General features: G+C 38.6%; 3 protein-coding genes across 8 annotated transcripts in view; 2 read left to right on the forward strand and 1 right to left on the reverse strand.

Moving 5' to 3' along the window:
* micall1a (MICAL-like 1a) overlaps window positions 1–3,094 on the forward strand; it is an 18,943-nt gene extending 15,849 nt beyond the window's left edge. For all 5 annotated transcript variants that reach the window (XM_085277782.1, XM_085277784.1, XM_085277783.1 and 2 more), the window contains 7 exons: window positions 60–194; window positions 319–445; window positions 606–696; window positions 837–910; window positions 1,378–1,492; window positions 1,570–1,616; window positions 1,709–3,094. In XM_085277782.1, coding sequence (XP_085133908.1) covers window positions 60–194; window positions 319–445; window positions 606–696; window positions 837–910; window positions 1,378–1,492; window positions 1,570–1,616; window positions 1,709–1,842 — 723 coding nt within the window. In that variant the 3' untranslated portion in view covers window positions 1,843–3,094. The remainder of the gene's footprint in view (window positions 1–59; window positions 195–318; window positions 446–605; window positions 697–836; window positions 911–1,377; window positions 1,493–1,569; window positions 1,617–1,708) is intronic.
* Window positions 2,608–14,768, reverse strand: lg6h22orf23 (linkage group 6 C22orf23 homolog). Of its 2 annotated transcripts, XM_085277787.1 has the most exons (10): window positions 14,634–14,768; window positions 6,922–6,979; window positions 6,249–6,288; window positions 6,023–6,142; window positions 5,701–5,801; window positions 5,073–5,135; window positions 4,194–4,349; window positions 3,891–4,028; window positions 3,446–3,546; window positions 2,608–3,295 (listed from the first exon to the last, which is right to left on the reverse strand). In XM_085277787.1, exons 5-10 carry the CDS (start codon window positions 5,792–5,794, stop codon window positions 3,200–3,202), a joined length of 648 nt encoding a protein of 215 aa, XP_085133913.1. In that variant the 5' UTR covers window positions 5,795–5,801; window positions 6,023–6,142; window positions 6,249–6,288; window positions 6,922–6,979; window positions 14,634–14,768; the 3' UTR covers window positions 2,608–3,199. The 2 variants fall into 2 exon arrangements, with proteins under 2 accessions (XP_085133913.1, XP_085133912.1); XM_085277786.1 differs by lacking the exons at window positions 6,023–6,142; window positions 6,249–6,288.
* Window positions 8,328–12,936, forward strand: klf1 (Kruppel like factor 1 (erythroid)). Its single transcript, XM_085277780.1, has 3 exons — window positions 8,328–8,672; window positions 9,826–10,684; window positions 10,775–12,936. Exons 1-3 carry the CDS (start codon window positions 8,598–8,600, stop codon window positions 10,948–10,950), a joined length of 1,110 nt encoding a protein of 369 aa, XP_085133906.1. The 5' UTR covers window positions 8,328–8,597; the 3' UTR covers window positions 10,951–12,936.
* Window positions 14,769–25,435: the final 10,667 nt, after the last annotated feature.

Raw genomic sequence — 25,435 nt, forward strand, 5'->3', positions numbered from 1 at the left:
TTATATATCAATACACTTTGCACATACTAAAAATCCAACTGCATCTTTTCTCTTTTTAGCGGATATGTAAAGAGAACCCCTTCAACCGAAAAGCTTCGCCCTCTCCTGCCAATTCTAAAACCAGACCGCCAAAAGGCCCCCGTCCTGCTAGACCCCCGGCTCCCGGTCATGGCTTCCCACTTATTAAACGCAAGGTAAATAACCCCCCAAAATAAAAACGGACTAATTAAAAACAGAAATAAACCCGACAGAAATGACATCATCACTTAAGAGTAAAACAGATGAAGTAGTAGTCATGTGATTCAAACATCCTTCCAGGTGCAGTCAGATCAATACATCCCAGTTGAGGACATCCATGGGGAGATGAGTCAGCTGGAGAAGCAGCTGGATGAGCTGGAGCAGAGGGGAGTGGAGCTGGAGAAGAAGCTCAGAGACAATCCAAACGGTATCACATTACAGCACTTTAAGTCCAGTGAAGACCAGCTTTCTGTTCTTTTTGTTTTGTTTTTTTAAAATAGTCATTTCTAAGTAATAAAAGCAAATCTGCTTCTCTGTCAGAAATGACAGGAGTACTAATATTTGTTATTCACCCTTTCTTCATTTAGATGAAGATGAGGAGCACTTGTTGGTGGACTGGTTCACCCTAATTCATGATAAACACCTTCTTGTCCGACGGGAAGCTGAGCTGGTCTACACGTAAGATATAAATTTTACAGTTTTGGAACGTCATGGCTGGTTTTATTTTTACATATAAACCCTGTAGACAGATGCTCAGAATAGTAAGCGTGAAGTTATATTTTTGAACTTATTGTTGGTTAATGTGTTGCTCTCTGCAGGGCGAAGCAGCAGAACCTGGAGGAGAGGCAGGCTGATGTGGAGTACGAGTTGAGGTGTCTTCTCAACAAACCAGGTATTTGAGACATTTCCATCTGTATAATAACTGGGTTAGAACGTTATCCAGACTGGCCTTTCTCACATGTAAAGGAAGGTAAAAACCATTAAATGCCCAATCCAGTTTCATTTCAGTGGCTCCCAGTAACTATATTCTGTAAAATTATTGTTTACATTATTGAAGTACCCAAAGAACTTAAAAAAAAAATCAATCTTCAGTTTGAATTATTAAGAATCTCTTGGTTAGTTTGTGCAATGAATGAAATGTCAGTATCTCCAGCACTCCAAGACTTATTAATCAGGACTCCCTGCTGACCTGACAGGATGGTGGATGTGCATTTAGTTTATAGTGAATGCTGCTCTGCTTTTGCATCAATAATTTATAAACCTTGTGAACACCTACAACGTGTACGTAATTGAAATAAAACAACAGATTAAATTATTAATCATGCTCTGCTTCTTCCATTTCTTCTTTCCTCTCATCAGAGAAAGACTGGACCGAGGATGACAAGAGTCGGGAGCAGGAGCTGATGGCTGAGCTGGTTACCATCATTGAACAGCGCAACCAAATAGTCAACAGCATGGACGAGGACAGGCAGAGGTAATCGAGTACAGACAGTTCATGTGCATCTGTGTTGTGTAGAGACTGGCAGGAGTCTAACTGTGGTTCTGTCACAGGGAGGAAGAAGAGGACAAACTTATGGAAGAGATGCTGAAGAAAAAAGGTGCGATGATGTTTCATTAGATTCATGAAGGCACTCTTTTCCTTCCTTTAAATTTTTAATGCAGTTTTATTTCTTATTTTAATCCTCATCAGACTTTCAGAAGGATCCAGACAGCGATCACCAGAAGAAAAAAGGGGCAAAGTTTAAACCCATCAAGGTGCTCAAGCGTCTGAGCCATAAAGGAGAACCGGGAAAGAGTCCCAGCCCGCGTAAGGAGAAGAGCTGAACAGCAGAGGACACGTCTAGCTCAAGAGGATATTTGAAGGACTACTATTTTAAGAAGACTAAAGAATTTTGATAGAAGATTATGACATCTCCTCAAACAGTTTTTAAGCACCAAGACTCATTCAGTGACTATTTTCAGTTGCCTTTTAGTGTCTGACAGCAAGTGCTTTAAAAAGTTTAGGCTCTGAATATTCAAACTAGTGGCATGTTGGGTGGGTTTCTGTATTACTGCACTGATTACTTTTTGCTTTAACATCCCTGCATTGCACAGTGACTCTGCTCTATAGGCCTTCAGCAAAGATGTGATATGTCAGCTTACGTTGATCCCTGATATCCTTGAGTTTTTAGTTTTACTTACACCCTCTTGAGTAGTGGTCTCCTTTGCTCCTTCAAAGGTGCACGTATTTGAGGTTTTATATCATGTTTGGGTTGAGCCCATGGTACTAGTAGCAATAAGTTTGTCTTTTTTGTTGTTTTTTTCCCGATGAAACTTGCTTGAAACTGCAGCATCTACTCTTGAAAAGCTCAATCAAAGACTTCTAGCTGCTATATATACACATATATTTTATTTGTGTTTGTGTGTATTTTAGTTTCTAGTAGTTTTACAATTGTGTTGGTGCTTGTCATCAAAGCATTACACAAACATAGATATAGTATTTATAAGTGGGTTAGACTGGAGGAGAAAATTAGACGAGTAACGAACTGCAGATAAAAAAACAAACTGCCGGTTAGTTTTAAACGGGACTTATTCATTTTCCAAGGAAAAGCAGGATAGGTGTCCTTTTATTATGGAAGGTAACAGATGCAATATTGAATTTCAGAAGAAGAAAATATACAGTATTTTATCAACTGTAGCAAAAGCCCAGTTTATAACGGTTTTAACTATCGAAGGATGGACCTGAGGTATGCAATCATTAATTTATATTTTACTATGCCTTTTTGTGCGTGTGTGTTTTGCCTTAAAGTAGTTTATATCGAGTGCCATTTATTTTATTGCATACATCGTTAGTTCGAGCTAATGTAAACGCGTTTACTCATTCTGTTCGTGTTCTCGTCTCTTAGATGATGTATTTGTCTTGTGTGGCTGTGTCTGTTGTCTGTTTCTGCTCTGTGCCTAACTTCCTGTCCAGCTGAAACAAAGGGCTTCTGTGCCACCACATTTTTGTCATCTTGTACATTGTCCTAAAACGGCAGCAGGACTGTGTGAAATACTGACACTGGGAGGCAGAGGAATAAAAGAAATTCACACAGTTGGGTAGATGTGTGTTGTATTCACTGGCGTGCGCGTGTGTCTCTGCTCTGACTGAAGGTATGTCGCTTGCTTGAAGAGAAGCAGACCGCCCGGTCAAAGACAACAGTCAGTCTTCTTTGTTGGCTGCATTTTCTGTCCTCTCTGCGTTTGTATCAGATGTGGGAACGTGGGATTTTTCCATTATCTCCAATTCTCGTAATTTCTGTTATTAGAGCCAGGATACATTTAAGTGAATCTGATCATATCTTAGTTCAATTTAAACTGCTACTGATCTGTCTCGTCACTGAAATATATATATATATATTAAAATACAATACTAAATGAACATAATAGTGGCTGAAAGCACGTTTACCTGAGATATCTCAGTGTTGATGATGTTGATATAATCTTTCTCCTGACCCAGGGAGGCCATGTCTTCCAGAAACTGTTGTCTTTCCTGTATTTCATTCAGAACTGCAGGAAAAACAGAACGTGTTCTTACTCTGAGGGTCAGTGAGCACATTGATCTTGTCATAAGGCTCAGAAAATATTCCCTACAAAAACAAATTTCCGTTTTTCAAATGTATCTTTTGTTGCACTAAAAACACCCCAAGGTTCCATGCACTTCTATTACAATCTAGAAGGCAGACATTTCTGGAGCTGAAATCTACAAAACAACTCCCAATAAAAGAATTTAGATTGATAAACAGCGCTACAGGCAAGAGGAAAAATTGGGGGTTAAACTGTCCCTTTAAGATTCAAATATGATGCTGGTGTAACCGCTCCACCTCATTGTTTTGCTCTGCAGTCAGCCTCACCTTCCTGATAGCGATCCATCTTCTTTGGTATTTCTGAGCTCTGATGTTGAGGAGGCTTCTGAGAAGATCCCGCTCCGGGCTGCTCGGTCCCATGTGCAAAGATGTTCTGAAGCTTCCTCTTCTCTTTCTCTAGGTCTCCTTGGGTGACATGAAGAAAAAGTTCCGAAAAACAGAGCCTGACTTTTTCTCAGAGTGCAGAAAATGGAATAAATGAAGAAAAGGAAAGAAATGGGGAAAATTGAAGGGATCGATGACATGCAATATACACATAAAATGAAATTTATGTCAGTTTCAAGAACGTACGTGTTGGACCAGGACGAAACTTTTCTCTCTCGTAGCTGTTCCCAGACCGACATGCCTTGGCAGTGCGTTTCTGAGTGTGGACTGGCCAGTGTTTCTGGACAGATTTACCAGGAGAAGACTGTGCCGGATCAGAGGTGAAAGGCAAAGCTGTTTCATCTGAAGGAGAAAATTTTACAGCAGCAAAAGTTTTTTGTTTACAAAAAATGAAGCGTTGCTAATTGTGGATGCTTTTTTTCAAACCCCATATTTGAAGTGTGGGACTCTTCCCGACAAGCTTTGCATGATTCACAGTTTAAAGAAACTGAACAGTGAACTGGGCTAGGCCGAGGTTCTCGATCATTTGACAGGGGTACAGAGTATAAACATAGCTTCTCCACACTAGAAGGAGTCAGCTGAGGAAGATTGGGCATCTGAATAGGACGGAGAGGTGTTTTGGTAGTGTCTGGGAAGAGACCCGGAACAGACAAGCTATGGACATTGTGTCACTTGGCTTGCCAGGGAATGCCTTGGAATAAGAGGTGGTGGCTGGGAGGAGGCAGATCTGGGCATCTCTGCCTAGATCTCTGTCCCCCAATCCAGACCCTGGGTGTCTGCTCCTTACAAACAGATTTGAACAGCAGGTGGGAGTTACAACGTGAACCACATAATTTAGGCAACCATATCAGGTACACCTGCTCTCAGCACATCATGCCCGAGTGTTAAATCAATCTGAAGTCCAATAGTAACAGTATATGGCACCATAAGGGCCAAAATCATGATGGTATTTAGCAACAGGTCATATGTACAGAGTGGAATATTGTTATTAACTTACAACTATATCTTAAGTATAAATATAAGAAAATACTCCATGAGACAGTATCAGACCTTTAACAAACTTACTCTTTGGCTGATTGTTGATCTGTTTTCTCTTGAGGCTGGTGACCCTTGATTCCTGCTTCAACACTGAGCACAGAAACAGAACAATAAGAGTACACAGCACAGGCCTCAGCAACGGTAAATGAAACACAGACACAGCTCTATAGCGGGATCATAAATTCTGAGACCATGCTGAAAATCTCTCATATCTTCATAAAATTTGAGGACATGCAAAATGAAGAACAAATGTTCTGACCACGAAAAGCTCACATGGTGTGTTTACAGGACTGACAATGACACTGAAGTGCCTCACACTCAGAGTGAAAGACGCTGGTGGGTATATTCAAATCTGGAAACCCCAACTTCCCTCTGACCCAGGACAATTTATCTGAGGTTTTAACTCCAACATGCCTGAAACCTTTGGAGGAACTGCTTGAAGACGTAGTAAGTAATTCAAAACTATCAACACATCAAGGTTGAACAAAGCTGGGCAGTCTGTGGCGGGCTGATTCCAGCCTGTCAACACTGTATTTCTAGTTCAAACTGCTGCACTGATATCATCATGTATGCATGCTAGAATATGCTAGAGCAAAATTTAAGGTTTTTATTAATGTTTCTTTAGTGAGCTCAGATTTTTTGGAGCACAGCTTACATCTCAGCATGTCCTGGGTCTCCTTGCTGAACTGTGTGGCTCTGGGGCTGTTCCACAATCCCCTGCTAGCTGAAGCCTGTGAGGAAGTTTCCATCTGCAAACTAAAACACACAAATTACAACCCAGAAAACCATTGTTTTAGTTCAATTTATGATGCTGTTATTCCTGAATTTAACGTGAACTTCATCGCTGTGATCTATGAATGACTTCAACACGACCTAAAGCTTCGGAAAAAAACCCGTTAATCTACGAGACAAATATTGTAACTAAATATTATATTAATAATCTAATATTAAACACTAATAATATTATTAAAGCTTACCTCGTTGTTTTTTAAGGAAAGGCCAGTCTTTAAAAAAGGAGACCAACTTCAAACTCAGGAAGACGGCAGTAACACTATGTTGCTATAGCAACTAAATAACAAAAGCCCTGTTTTAACTCACTGAAATATGTTTTTTAAAAAAGGAAAAAAAGAGGGAAAGACAGAAAATTATTACTATAAGACTCCACGTTTTTAAAATCTTTTTTAAAAGATATTTTACGCTTACCAATGGTTTCAAGACAGTGGTGCAGTGTCAACTATGGCCACTAGAGGGAGACAGATTATTTTTTATTACCGTTTTAATGGCTTCCATCAGTTATTGATTTTATTTTCATTTATTTTAGTTTTGTCACCAAGAGTCTATTAAACATTTTTTATTCTGTTAAAATATATATACAGAGAGGAAGTCAGGAATTACTAGCTAATTAATAGCTAAATACCATTTTTATAGAACAAAACACTCATATGGATCCCTAAGATATTGACATTATATCATCAAAACTACAAGGGATTTCAAAAAAATAATTAAGAGTAACGCAAACTAATTACCAATCGTGAGACTCAAACAAATGCATTTTCAGTCAATGCCTTTGAAAGTGACAAATAAACTGCCTAAATTGAACTTGTTTAATAGAATAGAATAGAATGGCCCTTTATTGTCATTGTACATGTACGATTCAATGTGTCTATAAAGCAGTCGATCATTGCATATTTTTTCAACCTGCATAGTGAATGTCTTATGTGTAGTCGTCACTCGGAAGACTCTCAAGAGAGAGTCTTTATCAGTGGCGGGCAAGTCATCGGGGGTCAGCAGCAGTCAGGGCATCATTATCTGTGGAAATACAGCAGCCTGCATTTGCTGAATGTCTGCAGATAAACAGCAGCCCGAATATAATCACCTTTCACACATAGGTCTTCTCAGAAGTCACACGTCCTCGCTGGGAATACAGACACAACCTGTGTGCACAAGTGTGTTAAACTGTAAGCAGCAAAAACAGAAGAAGAGGTTCACTTTCTGCTGTAGAGTCAAACAATTAAAATTACTACATATCCATTATTTGTTTTAGTATATGTTTATATGCCAGTCACCTGTTTTTAGGTATTTACACAATCATATTAAAAGTATGCAAGCTGCTTTTTCAAATCATGTATGCTTTCTTTTTTCAATTAACATGTCTATCAACATTAAACGTGCATAAAACGTCTCTGTATGTGTGCCCACACAGTTTGAACTTTGTGCCAAAGCGTGCTTAAATAGATAGCGGCCTTTCATCTGATAACAGCCAATGATCTGTTTACTTGTGAATGAAAAATAACTGAGTGTGCGCCATTTGTCTACAGGCTTAATTTTACTGCACTTTAAAGGCATTTGTGTAGACATTCAAAAGTATGGATGGTAGTTCAGTAAACTTAGAAGATGTTTTCAGCATTATTTATCCCCTTTTTTTTAATTTATTTGCAACTATTTGCAGTGACTGTTACCATCTAATTATCATGATTTTATTATTTTGTGTATCATTTTAAAACTACTCGTTCAGTTTTGATGGAGCAGCTGTTTAATCCTGTTAAGGCTAGTGTATCATATTTGATACATTTTAGCTCTACATCATTAGCATGATTTTGTTTCCCTGAAATACCTGATGTACACTGTCAGACACGTGCAGTGCTACACAAATGCCAAATGATACAAATTAAAACTCACATACGCAAATTTATATTAATTTATTGTTTAATTTTGTAAAACAGTTTCCCCCTTTCCCTTTTTGACATATTCTACTTACAAAATAAACGTTTCCAGTGACAAACCAAAAATGTTTCTTTCGTGTTTAATGCGTAAACAGTTAACAACTATTGCTTTAATCCTGATCATCATTTGACTCCCTGTGAAGCCTTAAAAAAAATGTGTGTGTTGCTATTTGATCCCAACTTTTTCCTCTGTGAAATAAACATCTGTAAAAACGTACTTTAAGAATTTTAAAAACATGAGTGTAAAATGATTGTTGAGCATATTCACGTCAGTGACCATTTCACTGATAATGATTCATCAAATTTTAGCTTTTAATTGCAGCAAAAGCGAAGGTTGTTTGGTCTTTCCTCACATGTAAAAGGTGAGAGGACAGCCTGACGCTCAATGTTTTTTCAGGTTTTATTGCTCTGAATCCCACACAACAGGAAGACAGTGTGCTGAGGTCAGATAGTAGAGTTTCTTAGGGTTTATAAATGACCGGTCTTAAAGGAACCAGAGAAGTAATTTACACGTATGCTCCACCTCCTAACGGTCAAAACCTACATGAAAACGAGAGATTTGAAGTTAGACTTGCAGCTGACAGAGATAGACAAGAGAGAGGAGGGAGAGATAGCAGGCAAGCAATGACGAAAAGGAGGCAGTTCTCTGTGGCCTGTTTGCACTGAGTGGACTGTAACTGGGATGAGAGGCCTGGTGAGCTGGAGTCTGACTTCCTGTTAGCTGAGGGTGAGGTGGGCATGTAAAAAAAAAAAAAAAATACAGAAGTATCCAAAAGAAAAGAGAAACTTTCCTGTTCTTGTTACACCTGTTGCCATATCAGACTGCTTGATGGCTGTTACCCAGGCTGTGCTCCCTTCCTTCAGCTCCTTCTCCAACCTCTCTCACTCCACTGACAATATGAAAGTAAGTAGCATGTTCACTTCAAATATTTGATTCTTTTAGCGAAATATAGTGACTCACCTTTCATGTAGTGTGACCATTTAATATTTATGTGTCTGCTTTTACTACAAAAGTGACGGAATAATGCTCAAAATTAAACTGCTACCAAAATGACTTGTAAGTTTTTTTGTTTGTTCTAAAGGGCTCTAAAAATATACTGCATACAGTTTCAAGATGAAGTTAAATGAAATCTTATTTACACTTGGTAGCTTTTTGTAAAATTTTGCTGTTGTTCCAATTGAGTTCACTTATTGTATTGTGGATTGTGCTGCTTTATATGAAAAAGCAATGAAATCACAATGTAAAGAAAGTCTGCAGGGAGCAAAACTGTTGGCTTAATAAATAATTTATTGAATATCTTTAATGATAGCTTTGGATTTGTATTAGAATAATACACGTGTGTGAGAGCCACCAGCATCTATTACCACAGTGGGCAGAAATTAATGCATATTTTTTTGTTATTTCTGGCAATCTGAAATTTTTTTTTTACTATTATGTGAAAGAAACTAAACTAAATTAAATCAGTAATAAAGAACAGTGACTTTGCAAAGTCTGAAAGTTTTACAATTGAATAACAGTCATTAATAATTCAAATTTGTAACAGAACAGAGTGGAAATGTCCATAAAGATAGAAGTATGTTGAGACGGAAGCTGTTCTTTTTATACAGAACTAAAAATAATATTGTTGAAGTTCAAAAATACTCTACACTTGAGGATTTGTGGCTTTCCATTGTGATCTACAAATTGTAATGTACATGTGATAACAGAAGTCTGTCTGCACATAGAAAAACTGAGACATATTATTGAAATTGCACATAGTTTTCTCAAACCATCTCACAGTGGTTATTACGCAACAGTTTTACTGGTCTGGTCCGTTTTAAATCAGATTAGGCGCTTTGTGGCCCTAAGCAAGAAGCTTGACTCACTGGTGCAAATGCTAAGAAAATCTACTCATTCGATGAAATTCAGCTGAATTTATTATGGGCTTATATTATTATTTGGTTATTCTGAGGTAAACAAAATAAGTAATCTAGTTTGTTTGTATATTTGGAAAATACCCTCTGTGAACATTTAAGGATGTTCTTGGTTTTCATGAGCTTAAAATTCTCTCCAACAGGTGTGTAAGTCAGATGGGTCTCTCCCTTTGGACTCCCCAAGCACTAAACTGTCACCAAAGAGCTCTGAGCAACTGCAGGTCTCTGAACAAATGGCAGAGGAGCTCCTGGATGATGACAGCCAAGCATCATGGGACATTGAGTTTCTGCTGTCAGAGTGGCGCAGCCCTTCCCCCGACCCTAGCCCCTCTCTCAACAACAGCAACCAACTGCTTCCGCAGTTTGACCCAAACACTGCATACCAAGAGACGAGTGTGCTTAAGGACCCATCAGGACAGGAGAGTCTACAGATGAACAGCGGCAGCCTCATGGCTGAGCTCATGTCCCCTGCTGAAACCACCACAGTCCAGCCAGAGCTGTACCAGCGTAGTTTTAATGACGATCAAACAGGTCGAACTTTATTTTCTAATGTGCATAATGTAAATCAGTTTGACTTCTCCCAAGGAGGAAGTGTTGAAAGACACAGCAGAGGAAGCCTCAGTAAGGTTGCATCATGGGACTTCAACCCCTACTATCACCACCACCACCAACAGCAACAGCCTCCCGTGGTGGCCATCCCTGAAAACAGGTTCATCCGACCTCAGCCTGTGACTCCTGACCCTCGACACTACCGCTACTTGCCCCACTTTAACCACACTGCCAGCCTTTACTGTGACTACAACCACAGCCAGGGGCATTTGCCCCTGCACCAGCAGCCTCTGCTGGTTGGACAACAGGTGCCCCCTAGTGGGTTGGAAGGGAAGCGTGGCAGAAGAGCTACGGGGAAAAAGAGACCAGCCATCCACAGCTGTGAATACCCCGGCTGCAGCAAGACCTACACCAAGAGCTCGCACCTCAAGGCTCACCTCCGCACCCACACAGGTAACCAACAACAGAAACAACTGATCTTAACTCATGGTTTAAATGATGCTTTTTTAAAAAACTGCTATCTGCTTTATTATCTTTTATCAGGTGAAAAGCCTTACCACTGTTCATGGGAGGGCTGCAGCTGGAAATTTGCCCGCTCGGATGAGCTGACACGTCACTACCGCAAGCACACGGGTCAGAAACCGTACCAGTGTATGCTCTGTCAGAGAGCCTTCTCTCGCTCAGACCACCTGGCTCTGCACATGAAGAGACACAACTAACGCTCTCGCATATACACAAATCTACACCTCTGCCATTATAGGACATTTTAATTAAAAAGTAGACAAATTTTGTCTGAATGTAGGACCTCAAAAGTCATCTGGTGTAGATGTTTTTGGTATACTTACAAAACAAATGAGATAGGTCTAACTCAAAATCTAATTGAAAACCCTTCAGCTTCAGAAATGATTGATATCCGTCACTTAAAGAGTGACCATTAGTAATTGCTGAAGCACTGGTAATTAGAGAAGTACTCCACAGAAAAAAGATGGAGCAGGGGACTTGCTGCAGGCACTGTAGCAAGTTTATCTCCTTTGTCTCTCTCTATTACACATATTTTATCTCAAAGAAGCCAGCTTTACCATGACTGGCTGCTCGTGTGGGGCTTTTGTGCTAAGATGACCGTTTTAGAGATATCTACCTCTGTGACATCGTACAAAAGAACTTGTAGAAACTGAAAGTCTGACACCTGAACATTTAGCTGATAGGATTACTCACACGTACACTGACCTCAATACGTGAAACCTTAGCCTTATTTAACATGAGCATCCACCATTGTTGACAGACAATATTAGATAGACAGATAATATTGGGTACCCTTTAACCATCACATCTACATATCTGAGCACAACAGTTACCATATACCTTAAATCAAAGTCCTAACTTAACCTGGCAGCATGTCAACCAGAAGAAGACAACCTTTGTAAAATAAGCATGTCTAAAGCTATAAGAGCCGCTTTTACAAACACTGTACACACTGTGGGTTTACAGACAGTGGACTTAAACACTAACAAAAGACCTAAAAGTGTTTGTAGCATTGGTTACAAGATGACACACAACAGTGTATCCAGAACTCACAGCTTACGAAGAAAGCCACGAGTGCTTATTAGCCATGCTTAATTATGTCAGCACTGAGATGATATAGTCATCTCAAATTCTGTTCCCCTTACAGGCAAAGCAAGATGAAGTACTGATATTTGGCAGATTTTGGCCAAGTGCAAATATCAATGTTTAATTTTATTTTATTTTTTTAATTCCCCCTTTTTGTGCAAGGGAAAGAAAGAATACTGCACTGCAGTATGATTTTATGTCCTTACAAAGTATCTGATAACTATAAATCTATTACACTGGGTTCTATACAGTTTAAAAGGACCACAAAACTGATGTGACACAACAGTTAAACATCATGCAGTCAGAAAGAGAAACACTGACCCATACCCATGAGCTGGTGTGTCCAAAATGGTAATAGAAATATGACTTAAATTATATGTGAAGCAAACTAATATTGGTTTATTTTTTTAAAACATATTTTTATTTAAAAATAAGCATTTGCTAAAGCTGTAAATAATCAGTATTTTTCTGAGCTCTCTATTGTCATTAAAAAATAAGCAACATATTTATTGTCACGATCTTTTACAACAGCAGAAGATACTATATTATTTGTAAAATATTTTTGTTTCAAAAGAGCGTTGTTAGCATTGTTGTGTTAAGAATTTTTAAGATGTTTTAATTCCAACAATAAAGACTTTTAATTCTGTAAAACTGTTGGTCAGTCGAGCCTGATTTAAAAATAAATAAATAAAAAATAAATACAAATAAATCACAAAACCATAAAGCTGGGACTTCAAAATTATTGAGAAATACTATGATATTTGTCAGCAATGATATATATATTTTTTTGTTTAATGGTTTATTAGTTACTTTACTACTCTTTTTGCACAACAGGCCACGATTTATGTCCTTGTCAGTACTGCAAAACTGCATTTTTCAGTCATTAGTACATCAAACTGGACCCTCCAGTGGGCTGAATGTTTTATACCCCTGCCCTTAAATATTGTTTGCTTTACAGCAAGATTAGGAAGAATTGTCCGTTTCAAGTCATTTGGGGTTTTCAAAGAAAGTGAAAACACATTTTTCATTTTCCAAGAGAGAGAAAGCACTATGTTTGATATCAGCATTTGACCTCTAGATGTCAGTGTTCTGTTATCACGTCAGTCCTCCAGGCTGCAGGCAGGTATCAGCAGGCTGTAGGCGGCTGTGTCTGCTGTGTTTCTAATCTGGGTAAGGGTGAGGTAAGGATGGGGATCTGCTTATGTAACACGGTGCACTGATTCATCCTGATTATGTCAGATGATGGAGTTCAACATCACATTAAGAAGCTTCCTCTCCCTCCATCTAACAAATATATAGAATGTTGTGTACTGCATACCCTCAGGGAAGACAAACAGACTCACAACCTCACACACTTACCAGCATCTACAACACATGCTTAAGCATACACATTCAGCAATGAATCTGCACTGCTTTGTAAACAAAGTTATAAAAAACCACTGCTGACCTAATGTGATCCACAACAAAGCATTAATATTGACAGTATTTTTAGTTGCATAAAAGATCACAGAGATTCTGAGGCTTTGGTAAAACCTCAAAAAACAAAAACAAACCAAAAAAGAGAGAGGGTTTGGTGCATGAACATATTTTAAAATGAGAGATATTCATTTTAAAATCATTTATTGTAATTGCAAGTTTCCACTCTGTAAATGGATTTAACTTCCAGAGCATGATACTGAAGTGATGTAATTTTGTACAAAAGCCTGTTTGTAACTTTTTATAAACTTACATGGAAATACTAAGTTCTTCGACAGATTCAATAAAATCCACGAAATTCCTCTTTAATAATATGAAAGTCTGACGTACAGTTAATTTAACCCTCATGTTCTGGATTTTCTGGTATGTGAACAGGAACAGTTATATCTTTACCTCTCATGAGACCAGTTATGCAATCATACAAATGTTTTGCAGGAGCCCAACCAAGTCAAGGGTTAGTATTAGAGTTTGATCTGTACTAGCGATTAAGACTGAGCTGCTGCAGCTAGGTCCACTTTGATGTGCTACCATGGCTAAAACTGGGTTCTTAATCCTGCTAATCGGGGACAACATAATGAATGTTGAGCAGAGACGTTAACTAGCTAGTACATGCATCAACACATAAATGCCTTAATCAGAGCCTGAAATATCTACATGAAGTTAATAGTAAATGATGCCTTTTAATCTAAGAGCTAGAAAGTCCTTAAAAGGGACCTAATATGCTCATTTCCAGTTCCATAACTATGTTCTTGGACTCTATTAAGGTAGCTTTGCATGACCAACAGTTCAAAATAAACCTTATTTACCTTGTGCTTGGTCTTGGTGCAGGCCTCCCAGTTTATCATGGTCTACCATAACCTGTTTTGCCTTCCAAAAAACAGAAGGCTTGAACAGCAGGTCGGCGGGGCTTCTGTGCACACAGCCAGAGCTGTGTTCTTGAGATGAGCATTTTGGAGACTACTTGCAGATACACTTAATGCATTATTTGAAATTTTGGTCAGAATGAGGTCAGAAATGAAATGAGCAGAGCCAATGAGAACTACAGAAGCGAAATGATAAGAATTTAGTGATTCCGATTCATTATCGATTCTCTTATTCTCTTTACTTTGATAGTAAACACCATCGCTAAGCAGCATATCAAAGACATTCATGCAAATTAATGACATGTTGTGGGTCAAATGTTTGGTCATGTTGGAGGTATTTCCCCTCTTTATTGTGATCACCATTGGGGTCATTACTCAAAAAAGGTAATATATTGTACAGAACATTTTTCAGGTAGAAATAGAGGCTGCAGCCTGACTGCTCATCTGTTTGTTACCTGTTGAAGTTCAGAGTCTGACTCCTGTGCCGGGGCTGCGCTGGGTTCTTGGCTAGCTTTGTGTTAGCATGCTGTCTGTGTAGATCAGGCTTGGCCAACTCCAGGCCTCGAGGGCCAGTGTCCTGCAAGTTTTAGATCTCACCCTGGGTCTATACACCTGAATCAAATGATTAGCTCATTACCAGGCCTCTGGAGAACTTCAAGACATGTTGAGGAGGTAATTTAGCCATTTAAGTCAAGGACACATCTAAAACCTGCAGGACACCAGTCCTCGAAGCTTAGAGGTTTGGACATCACTGGTGTAGATGCTCGCAGCGAGGTGAAGTTATGTTAGCAGCATAATGCGACTGTTGTGCTTGATGTACTGGATGCAGTTTGCACTTTACTCATCATTTTGTGCAGTAAAAATACAAGTAATGTCCATAAACACTATTTACCTCCTCAGACACACAAACTGAAATCAGCTCAAAGAACCACAAGTGCAACTGGAACTGGAAAGCAGGATCATAGTCAAGCATACTAACAGTTCCAAGGAACTGGACTACTGGAAGCCGATTCTAGATTCCTATGCCTGAAGAAATACAATGAGATATATACACTTACTGGATTGAGACTGAAAGGGTCTCAACCAAGTAGGAGCCCCTGTTAAAAATGAACACCTTCAAGCTCAACTGAAATTTGCAGCTGCCCACATGGACAACAAATAAGACAAAGGTTGAACCATTTGTCCACAAAGACATTAGGTATGTTTCAGAAAGATCAAGGTCAAGCTTTCAAACCTAAAAATGATGCACCAACTAACAAGCTTGGGTGGTGGCATCATCATGCTCTGTAGCTATTTTACTGCCAGTTGTGCTGGTTCATTGCACAAAGTTGATGAAATAATAAAAGAGGAGATCTACCTCCAAATTCTTCAACTTTACCTTAAATCAACAGCTAGAAAGTCAAACTTGGATACAGTTGGATTTTCTAACAGGACAATAATCCCAAACACACATCAAAACTGTCATAGCCAATGAGGCAGGCTGGACTCAAAATGCAAGCTAACATGAAGCTTGTGGAATGGCCTTGCCTCCATCCAGATGTGCACCAAGAAACAAACCAATTTAAGTGAACTCTAGAAATTTCGCCAAGAGACAGGTCAAATACCCAACCAGAATTATGCCACAAGCTTGCAGACAGCAACCAAAAAGATTCTGGCCATGGTGCAGCTTGCTAAGGGACACTTAACCAAGTATTCGAAGGAATGTATATGCATAAATTCAAACTTTTGCACCCAAGTTGTGAAAGAACAATTAAATAATTCAAAACCCCAAATTACCATCTCATCCATGCCCATGATAAGTGCATCTAAACTAGTGACCACAGCTGTATTAACATATAAAATATGACCAATATTAAAAAGGCCTCTTTTGGCCTTGACCGTATGTCATTACATAATCAAGGGCTCATACACTTACTCACACACTGCCATGCAAATTGCAAGGTGCAACGTAAAGTGTTCTGCCATTGGAATCAAACCACCAACCCTGTCATAAGATGGAAAACCTGCTTTATCACACCGCCCTCAAGCAATCATGATAATTTTAGAGCTAATAATAATAATCTGTTCTTCACTCATACAAAAGATGTTCCACAACATCAGATAAATCACAAATATGTTAGTGATGGTCATGAGGCTCCATCTGCAGTCTATTTTAGTGCAGCGTTCAAGGGAAAGTGATTTGGGATTTAGAGGTGACACGAGGATAGAGGCTCTGGCCTGTAGTGCCCTAAAAGAACAAACAAACTCTGAAACAAATCTGCTTTCTACTTCCATGTTCTACTTCCTCCTTTCATGGTTACATAAGGTTATAGCTAACCCCTTGATTGGAGTGATCTTATCTCTGAGCATGACAAGAGTGTACTAAACAAAGACATTATTATAATGCATGTGACCAGGCCAAGGCTTAAACACCATGTGGCATAAACAATGACGGTAATGTAATGTTTTTCAGTGCATTTGATTCTTTAAGCTTATTCCACCACATTTTTTTTTCTAAATCCCCAATGCCAGGTCATTAATGGAAAAGACTCATTAAATAATTTGATTTGATTGTTTTATATAAAGAAGGATATTTTCTTCCTCCCCACCACCCACATGAACCACAGAAAACAATTTGAATGCTGCAGTGGAAGAAGGTTTACTGAGGACAGAAGCATAATTAAATCCTCCTCTTTCTTGTTGTTTCCCCCCCTAACAAGATACGTCATTTCAGTCACTTATTTAATCAAGTTAAGGAGAGGGAGAAGGAAACAGGGTAGCTTCCAGATAAGCAAGCTCACATCTGGAAGTGCCGACAGTTATATTTTAACAAGAATCAAAATGTAACTTTAGAACTCAAACCAAAAAAAACAAATACTTTCTCTATACCTGTTTTACTTGATTTCCCTCTCACATCTAAATATTGTATACTTCATTAATTGCATTTAATATATTTAATTAAGCTTTTTTCATAGTTTACATCCTTTTATATTGCTTTAAATATTGGGCAGCTTTTAAGGAGTTTGAGTCTTAATGTATTAAGACTCAAAATTATAAACTCCTTAGACAGCTGCTCTAGACTCTATTGCACAGATTCTCATATTAAGCTTCCTTGAAAATGTGCGGTCAGAAGTCAAGAAAAATTGGGACATTTTCAGACACTTAAACACTAAATTGCAGTGTTGGAAAGGCAAAACACATCATCTGAATAGTAACGCTGTCTGAACTCTGCAGTATTTGTATTTTAAATGTTATATTTGTTTTAAATGTTATATACCTATGTAGTATGTGACTTTTGTTGCCATGATGCCAGGTCTCTCTTGGAAATGAGATTTTTAATCTCAATGAGATTTTTACCTGGATAAATAAAGGATTAATAATAATAATAAATAATCAACTGTACTGCTACCCTTCATATCACTAAAATAAACATGTGGAAACATTCTCACATGCAATATACACACAGTATATTATAGAATTAATATTTTAGGATAACTGCTTCTCCAATGAGCATTTTATAAATGGATTTTCTCTGCATTATTAAACCCGCTATTTCAGGCCTCTACAACATCTGTATTTTTTATGAAAAAAATGTAGCATGATTTTGGACTGGTAACTGTCCGTATGGTATATAATATAAGGATTTCTAAACGATGACAAAGTAGTCCCACTCAGTGCGTTTGTTCTCTCTCTCATCGAATTCAGTTTGATTATTTTAAGCCAGTATGAATGTGTGGAATTATTTACTCTTTGTCTGCAGTTACACAACCTCACATAATGAGAATCTTGGCCTGCTGTCCGAGAGCAGGATGAGGATTAGAGCGCTGAAAGCCGCTGCAGCACTGAGACTGTTGAGAGGGACTGCGAGTCCAAATGAATCAAAGGAAAAGCTGGGAGAGGGAAGAGGGAGAAAGACGGAGCGGGGGTGGGGGTTATCCGCCTGATTTGAACTTGAGCATACACACACAGAGTCAAACAAGGCCACAGAACACTCTGTGCACCGGCAGTCAATTACTTTGTACCTTTGTTTTTCAAAGAGCTAATGAGGCTTTGCGTACACATGAATGCATATGCAACAGGGAGGCTTTGCTGACATAATGAGCTGCCTGTTTTTAAATTTTAATGCATGCATTTAGTATGGCAACTCGATAAAACCAGGAGACTCATAATTACAATAAAAATGGCCGCAGCAGAGGCAAAATGATCCTCTTTTAGTCTTTAGACTTTTCATTGACCTGTTACAGTTGTTTCCAACTCCAGGGTAGCTTTGCATGATTCACAGTTTATAATAATCCTTATCTTCCACTGTGCCTCCGTGCAGGTCCCTGGTTTCTGGTCAAACAACAATAAGTTTTGAAACTTAAAACCAACAGTAAAACATTACATGTAAAATAAAAAGGTCACCAGATGAGCTTGTTAAATACAGCATACTTGTTCTTTTGGAGAAATCGGTAACTAAAAGCATCCCAGATTATTTATTCTGCACTTAATGATTGTAATGCAAAACTCTAGTTTTCTCAGAAAGCTTCATATGCCCCTTATTCATTTTTTTTAACATGCTTTTGAAGAGGAAATAAATGTAATTTTTATTAGCTTTTTTTTTTAACTGCTTTTACATACTGCTGGTTACTTACAGTATACATAATAGTGTAAATGTGCTAACCAGCTATGTGATTTCAGTTCACTTCAATTTATTTTTATACCCGAATGTCACATGTGGAGGTTAAAAGGGCATCACAGGCATAAAAACATATCAAGCTGACAGACCTTTAAACAAAACTGTTCTCTGCATCTGCCATGTTCCTGAATGGGGACGATTCTTATCAGTACAGTAGTATTATTAAGTTAAAATGGTATTTAAATGTCAGAATAAAAAAGGGGTATCTTGAAATTACTGTCAGAGTTTGCTTCCTTAAGATTTTGAGGTAGGCTGTTCTGGAGTATGAGAGCATGAACTGCAAAAGCTAAAGTATTTAGTAGCTTATGATTTGGCAGGGGTCGTCAAACTATAAGATATAAGATGACCCAAGACTATAAGATTTTGTATCGAAGTAAAAGTATTTTAGAATCAATACTGTAAGATTCTGGAAGCCTACACTCTTTGCTAAGAGTGGACATGTGTTACTGGTTTCTAACGCTGACATTTTTATGAGTAAATTTATACTGGTGAACTCTGTGATGCTAGATCAGGTGGTTTACAAGGTTCAAATGAGGACTCAAAATGTTATTACGCGCGTTGATATTTTGCACAATATTTCAGTTACATAATCCCCGGTGCAGAGTGGACACGTCGCCAACGAAGCATGTCCACTGATGCTGGTTGATGTTATGACTTTAATCTTTAGTTCAATACACAGGGACACGGTAAGAGTCACGGTGGATCAGAGCAGGTGTTCAGAGGTGAGTGTGTATGCACACCTACACAGTCTGTGATTATAAACTCTCCTCTTTATTGGAAATTACTTTGTTCTGGCAGACATGAGAGAGTTAAAGCAAATCCATTTGGTACTGAAGAATCCAGCTGTTTTGAAAATGCAGAACACAAAGTGCTGAATTAATTCTAAAGGACACTTAACTTTAGACATTTCTCCAAAAAGCTCCATTTAAATTGGAAACAGTTTACATTACAGATTCTATATCCATCATGACTCTTGTGATGGCAGAGCTGTACCTCAGGCCTACATGGAAATGTACCAATACCTGCTGGGAAGACTACCATGGACTTTGACACTCATGTTCAGCTCCCCTTCTGTGTGAATTATAGTAATGCTTGTGACCCCTTTTATTTCATCTAGAACCACCACCAGGTTTAACATGATATAACATTTCCAGAATCCCTCAGGGGCCAGTTAACATACCAGCATGCAGACTTGCTGCTCTAACAAAGGGAAAGAGTGCTGCACATCCATCATTTAACCTTATTTACAGTTTGCTGCTCATTCAGCTCAATTTTTTTGCTCCAGCCTCCAAAACCTCCACGGTACGTTGCAGCATGCACCCCTGGATCGTATTTGCTCTGTAAAGTTCGTAGAAACATTTCCACAGTCACACTGTTGTCACCAAACCTTTGATGAAAAAACCCCCCAAATAGTGAATTTTAGTTCATGAGTCCACATTTCTCTCAAGCGGGGAACAGCAAACGTGTTACATAATAGGGTGACCGGACCTTGCAAATGGAGTATGGGGCAAAAAGTATATTTGTTTTTGACAATGCTGGACACATTAGAAATGCTAAGAGGCATTTGACGTGTAAAGGTCATGTTTTATTTGAATGCAACCTTACCAAGTGTTATTAGAAAGCTCGAAGGTAAGATAAAGTTGTTGTCACCATGGCAAAGAAAAGAGCCATCAATGATTGTGCAGTGGGACTGGCTTTATTTCACTTTAACTTAAAGACACACAGGGGCTGCTAAACTCTGAAAGACAAAACAAAGTTGGACGTTAACTAATTAACTTAAAGGTTTAAACTCAGAAAAACAAATCAAACTCACCTCAGCTGTCACCCACTGTGGGAGTGAAAAGAGTGAGTAACAGGAAGCACAGTCCATATATAATGTGTGCCAGTTGAGTTCAATTAAGGTACAAAGAAACTCAGAAACCAATCAGTGATGAGAAAGTCAAGACAGTGAGTGAGGCGTGAGAGAGTGAGGAAATGGGTAAATACAACAAGAAACTTTACTACACTAAGTAAATATAAACACTATTAAAGGAAAGTAAATTTTAGTTTTGTGCAATAATCTTCTTCTAATACTTTTGAAAGTATTTCCACAAAATAAAAATGCCTGAGTTCAATTCCACCATCAGGCCGGGGTCTTTCTGTATGGAGCTGCATGTTCTCCATGTGTTTGCGTGGGCTCTCCCCAGGTCCCCCAGCTTCCTCCCACAGTCCAAAGACATGCACTTAGTGGGGGTAGGTTAATTGGAAACTCTAAATTGCCCATAGGTGTGAATGTCAGTGTGAATGGCTGCCTGTGTATATGTGTTTGCCCTGCGACAGACTCGCGACCTGTCCAGGGTGTACCCTGCTTCTCACCCTAAGACAGGTGGGATAGGCTTCAGCACCCCCCGTGACCCTGAAATAGGATAAACAGAAGCAAATGGATGGATGGATAAAAATGCTGTGAACTCTTTAAGTTGCTATTTTGTTTAGTAATGTCACTGAAGCAATGTGGTGACCTGCATTTTTCCATATTGGACATTGTGCAGATAGTGTACAATGATGGTCTGTCAACCTGCCTGAGAACCATGATAGCATCCTCTCATTAAAGTCATTCAGTGTCTGTCTTCATGCTAAACAGAATGTGGAACATTGTCTCAATATTTGGGACAGTGGGACAAGGGATAAAAAGTGCTGTACAGTCCCACATAAAGTGGAACATCCAGTTGCTGCGTTGCATAATACCCTATGAGAAATAAACACCGCTCAGTTTTTGCATTGATTTTATAGTAAAGGAATACAAGTACTGCTTTTTCATTTACAAAACAGGTCAGCAGCATGAGAAATCTTAAGAAAAATAAATGCATTGCCAGCTGTATGTCTCAGTCCTTCCATATTCAGTCAGTGTATATTACAAAGAAACACAAACACTGACGCAACTCCTTGGCCTGACTACCTTGCTTTGATGTGGTATAACAGGACATAGTTCATATTTATGTCTGTGAGAAAACGTCAAAACTAACAATAATTCAGGCCTCTGGCTTGGATGAAATGATGAAATTTGCACAACAGTTCCCATGACTTGATGAGATGTTGTAACATGATGCTTCTTTGTGCCAAATACAGTGAAAAATGATGCTCTCATGGACTGCTCTTTTCCCATTTTACATATCCAACTTTTGCCTTGATTGGACCCTTTGACCAGTCGTTTCTGGCTCTGGGCCGAGTCTTTGACACCCAGCGTAGATCTGCATAAATTAAATGAAAAGTATTGCCTTGTTTAATGGAAACTAAAGAGGCCAACACAGAAAAAGGAGAGGTTCAGTGTGAAGAAGTCCCATGTGCAAGGAGGAAGTATCACTGTGGCACAACGCTTATGGAACAGTGTTCCTTTTTTCTGCAAAAACTCACCCCAACTGAACTTTCAGCATGGCACAGTCCTCACATGCACTTTCTCTGAGTATTATGCAACAGCTTGCTTCCCCATTTACACTAGCTTTCAGGGCACAGTCTCCATAAAGATGTCTTTACATTTTTCATTAACAGGATTAAATAATTTACAGATTAGCTCATAGGTTTAGTATATCTGTGATTAGCTTCTCTTGTTTTTAACACAGCAAAGCTATAGTCCTGAAAGAGAGAAAACATACATGGTGAGCTACATTACACAACTATGCTGCCTAATAACCTGATGTTGTAATGGAAAGAAAAACAGAATCATATTGTCTATGTGCTCATTTGAATGTAAGAGACACAAAAAAAGCATGTGCACAGTATTTTTTCCCCATGTTTCTGTGTACCTTGAACTGCCCGTTAGTGGTGCTTACTTGGAAAGAGCAAATGAGGACAACTTAAGCAACCACGAGCACTGCCCGCACAGGCTTTGGCAAACCTTATGACCTCATGTAAAAATATAATCAGACGAAACAAAGCAGTTAATGAAAATCTGCTTTTCTCCCTAAGCTTCCATAAAAAATATTTATCCTTAGTTATATCTTCTAGGTTACACAGCCATTCCAATTCTTATTTTTGAGAGGCCTTTATGGAAACCTAAACTATCAAGTTAAATTAAATATTTTGTTTACTTGATAAATGACATGCAGTTTCGGAGATTTCTAAAGCAGCACTTCCAGGCGCAGCTATAAGGGTAAAATTGATGTTGTTGTAGAACATACAGTATTCAACACTTAAAGCCCCTGAAAGGTAGAGTGAATAACATTATCTCAATATAATAGGACTTCGATACATCAGAGCACCTTTGATGAGGCCCAGACTGTGATAACTACAGAAATGGTTTCCAAAGTGGGGTCTGGGGACTCCTAGGAGTCTATGACTCATAGCCCAGGGATGCAAAGAATAAGGAGTAGTAAACTATACAAGTTTTTTGCCATATTAAAGAGTGTTTATCTACAGATGGGTACTAACTTTTTAGGACATTTTCTAATGTTATTGACCACCCAAAGCGCATAACCCAATCACACACATTCATACGGTGCTATTTTATGTGCACTTTAAGCATTGCACACACCCACCCACACCGATGGGAATCAGGGGTAGACTGGCGTTCAATATCTCAAACACTTTCAGACTTTCTCACTGACTTTATCCACAGCAGCACTTAGTTTTAACATCTGTGTATTTAGAGCAAGCGTTGCTCTTGAAACTTGGAGAGGCTTTTACATGATGTGGGTCACTGGGAACATAATTTACTTGGTGAAATAGTAGAAACAGGAAGTGTTATGTGACGAGAACAAGCTTATGGTAATATGATGACAAGGTCACTGGCCTCAGGTTTTTACTGTTTTATTTTTTTTTTATTCTTGGTTAATATGTTTGAGTTGGGCTTCTGTGGTGTTTTGTCACTCCAAGTGTTTGAAATTTTCATTTTTTGTGGTTGCTGGATTTCTGGGTTTCTATTTTGATTTCTTTACTCTGGTAAAATGCAAGTTTTGTTTCTAGTGACATCTTTGAGTCTTTAATTCCTGTTTTAGTATGTGGTTGTTCCAGTAATGAGTTTCAGTTTTGTATCCCATGTTTTGGTTCATGTTTTGGTTTCTGTTGGTAGCAGTTAAAGTTCCCTCAGTGTTTCCCTATCTGCTCTTCTCTCTGTGCCGCTGTGTATCATCCAGTGTTCCTTAGTCTTTGTCGTAATGTTTACTGTAAGTCTTCTTCTCTACATGTTCAGTGTGTTTCCTTATCTTGTGCTTGTTCAGTCGCCTTTGGTTATCTCCTGATTTATTTTGAAGGTTTCTCTTTCTTTCTGTCCTGCGTTTGTTATGCTTCCTATTTGTCTGCTAATAATCCCCCCCCCCCCATGTTTACACATTTAAATTGGTCTTCAGCTTTTTGGTGCCCTCTCTAATTGGTGAAATTTCTTTAACATGGTTTTGTAAGACCTTCATAGTGACATTATTCCCAGTGGTCTCTTTCAGCAGGACAATGTGACATTGCAAAATTGATTACCGGTAAGCATGGTCTAAACATGCCAAAGAGAAACCACAGACCTCGGTTCAATCAGATCAAACATCTATGTATAGTATGTCGGCCACTGGTTACAGGACTTAAAGGATCTGCTGCTTGAACAGGACACTTTTAGATGTTGTGTGCCTCCAAAGGTCAAAGCTGTTGGAGTGTATCATTTTAATCTGTTAGAAGAATCCTGCTGACTGTGATTGATTCATAAATTTAAATAGTGCCAGTTCTTAACAACAGTTATCTAAATATTGCTTTAGTAGGTTAAAGACACTTTTAGAAAGAAAACATCAAAGTTCAATCAGTCCCCTATGACAAAGCACCTGGCAAGAGTGGGAAAGGAGAACGCCTTTTAAACAGGAAGGAGTCTTCAGCAAAACCAGGGTCCCATAGGGGAAGCCATTTACCTTGTTTAGTTGGAGGTTTGAGGGGACCAAAAATATGAGGAAAAAAGAATGAAAAAGAATGGTGTGGGATTTACTGCTGTATCTGCTGAAGTTTAATAAAAAAAATATGTCTGATAAATTCTGGTAAACTTCTGAACAACTGGACCCTCCTGGGAGGAGAAAAAAATTCTAATTTAAGGTATGTCTGCCACTTTTCAGGCCCGGAAACTACATCGATATTTTATATACAGTCTGTGAGTAAAAGGAAGGACATCATTACACATTATTAATCCAAGTGCATATTTCATGCCTAAAATCAAAATGTTCGACGATGTCAAGTGACCCATGGTGATCAACTTGATACTTACAGAAAGGTACTTTACAAAAATTAAGCCCATAAAAAGAAACTCCAAACTGTCTCAAACTCTTTTTATCAATAATCATGATGAAACTTATCAGAACCAAACGTATTTTAATTGAATATGAGAAGTTTTACTTATACTTTAAAAACATTTCGACATTTCATCTTATTTCTGTTCAAACATAAAGCCAAAAATCTTATTCGCCCCCTGGTGGCTGGTTGCAGTACAAGCCATTAACCACGCCCCCTCAATGTTACTCGGTGAGATAAATTAAACTATAATTGAAGTACTTAAAGCTTAAACGTAGAGCTTCTGTCTTATTAAGGCCGTACATCATCGTAAATGTGTTTCTGATGATGACGCTAATTTGTCCTCCTTTTTTGTCCTCTAGTAACCTCAGA

Source organism: Mchenga conophoros, linkage group LG6 (genome assembly GCF_057382185.1).
Source record: "Mchenga conophoros isolate Kocher_MC1m ecotype Shallow Benthic linkage group LG6, M_conophoros_male_GT1.1, whole genome shotgun sequence".
NCBI classification, from domain to species: domain Eukaryota; kingdom Metazoa; phylum Chordata; class Actinopteri; order Cichliformes; family Cichlidae; genus Mchenga; species Mchenga conophoros.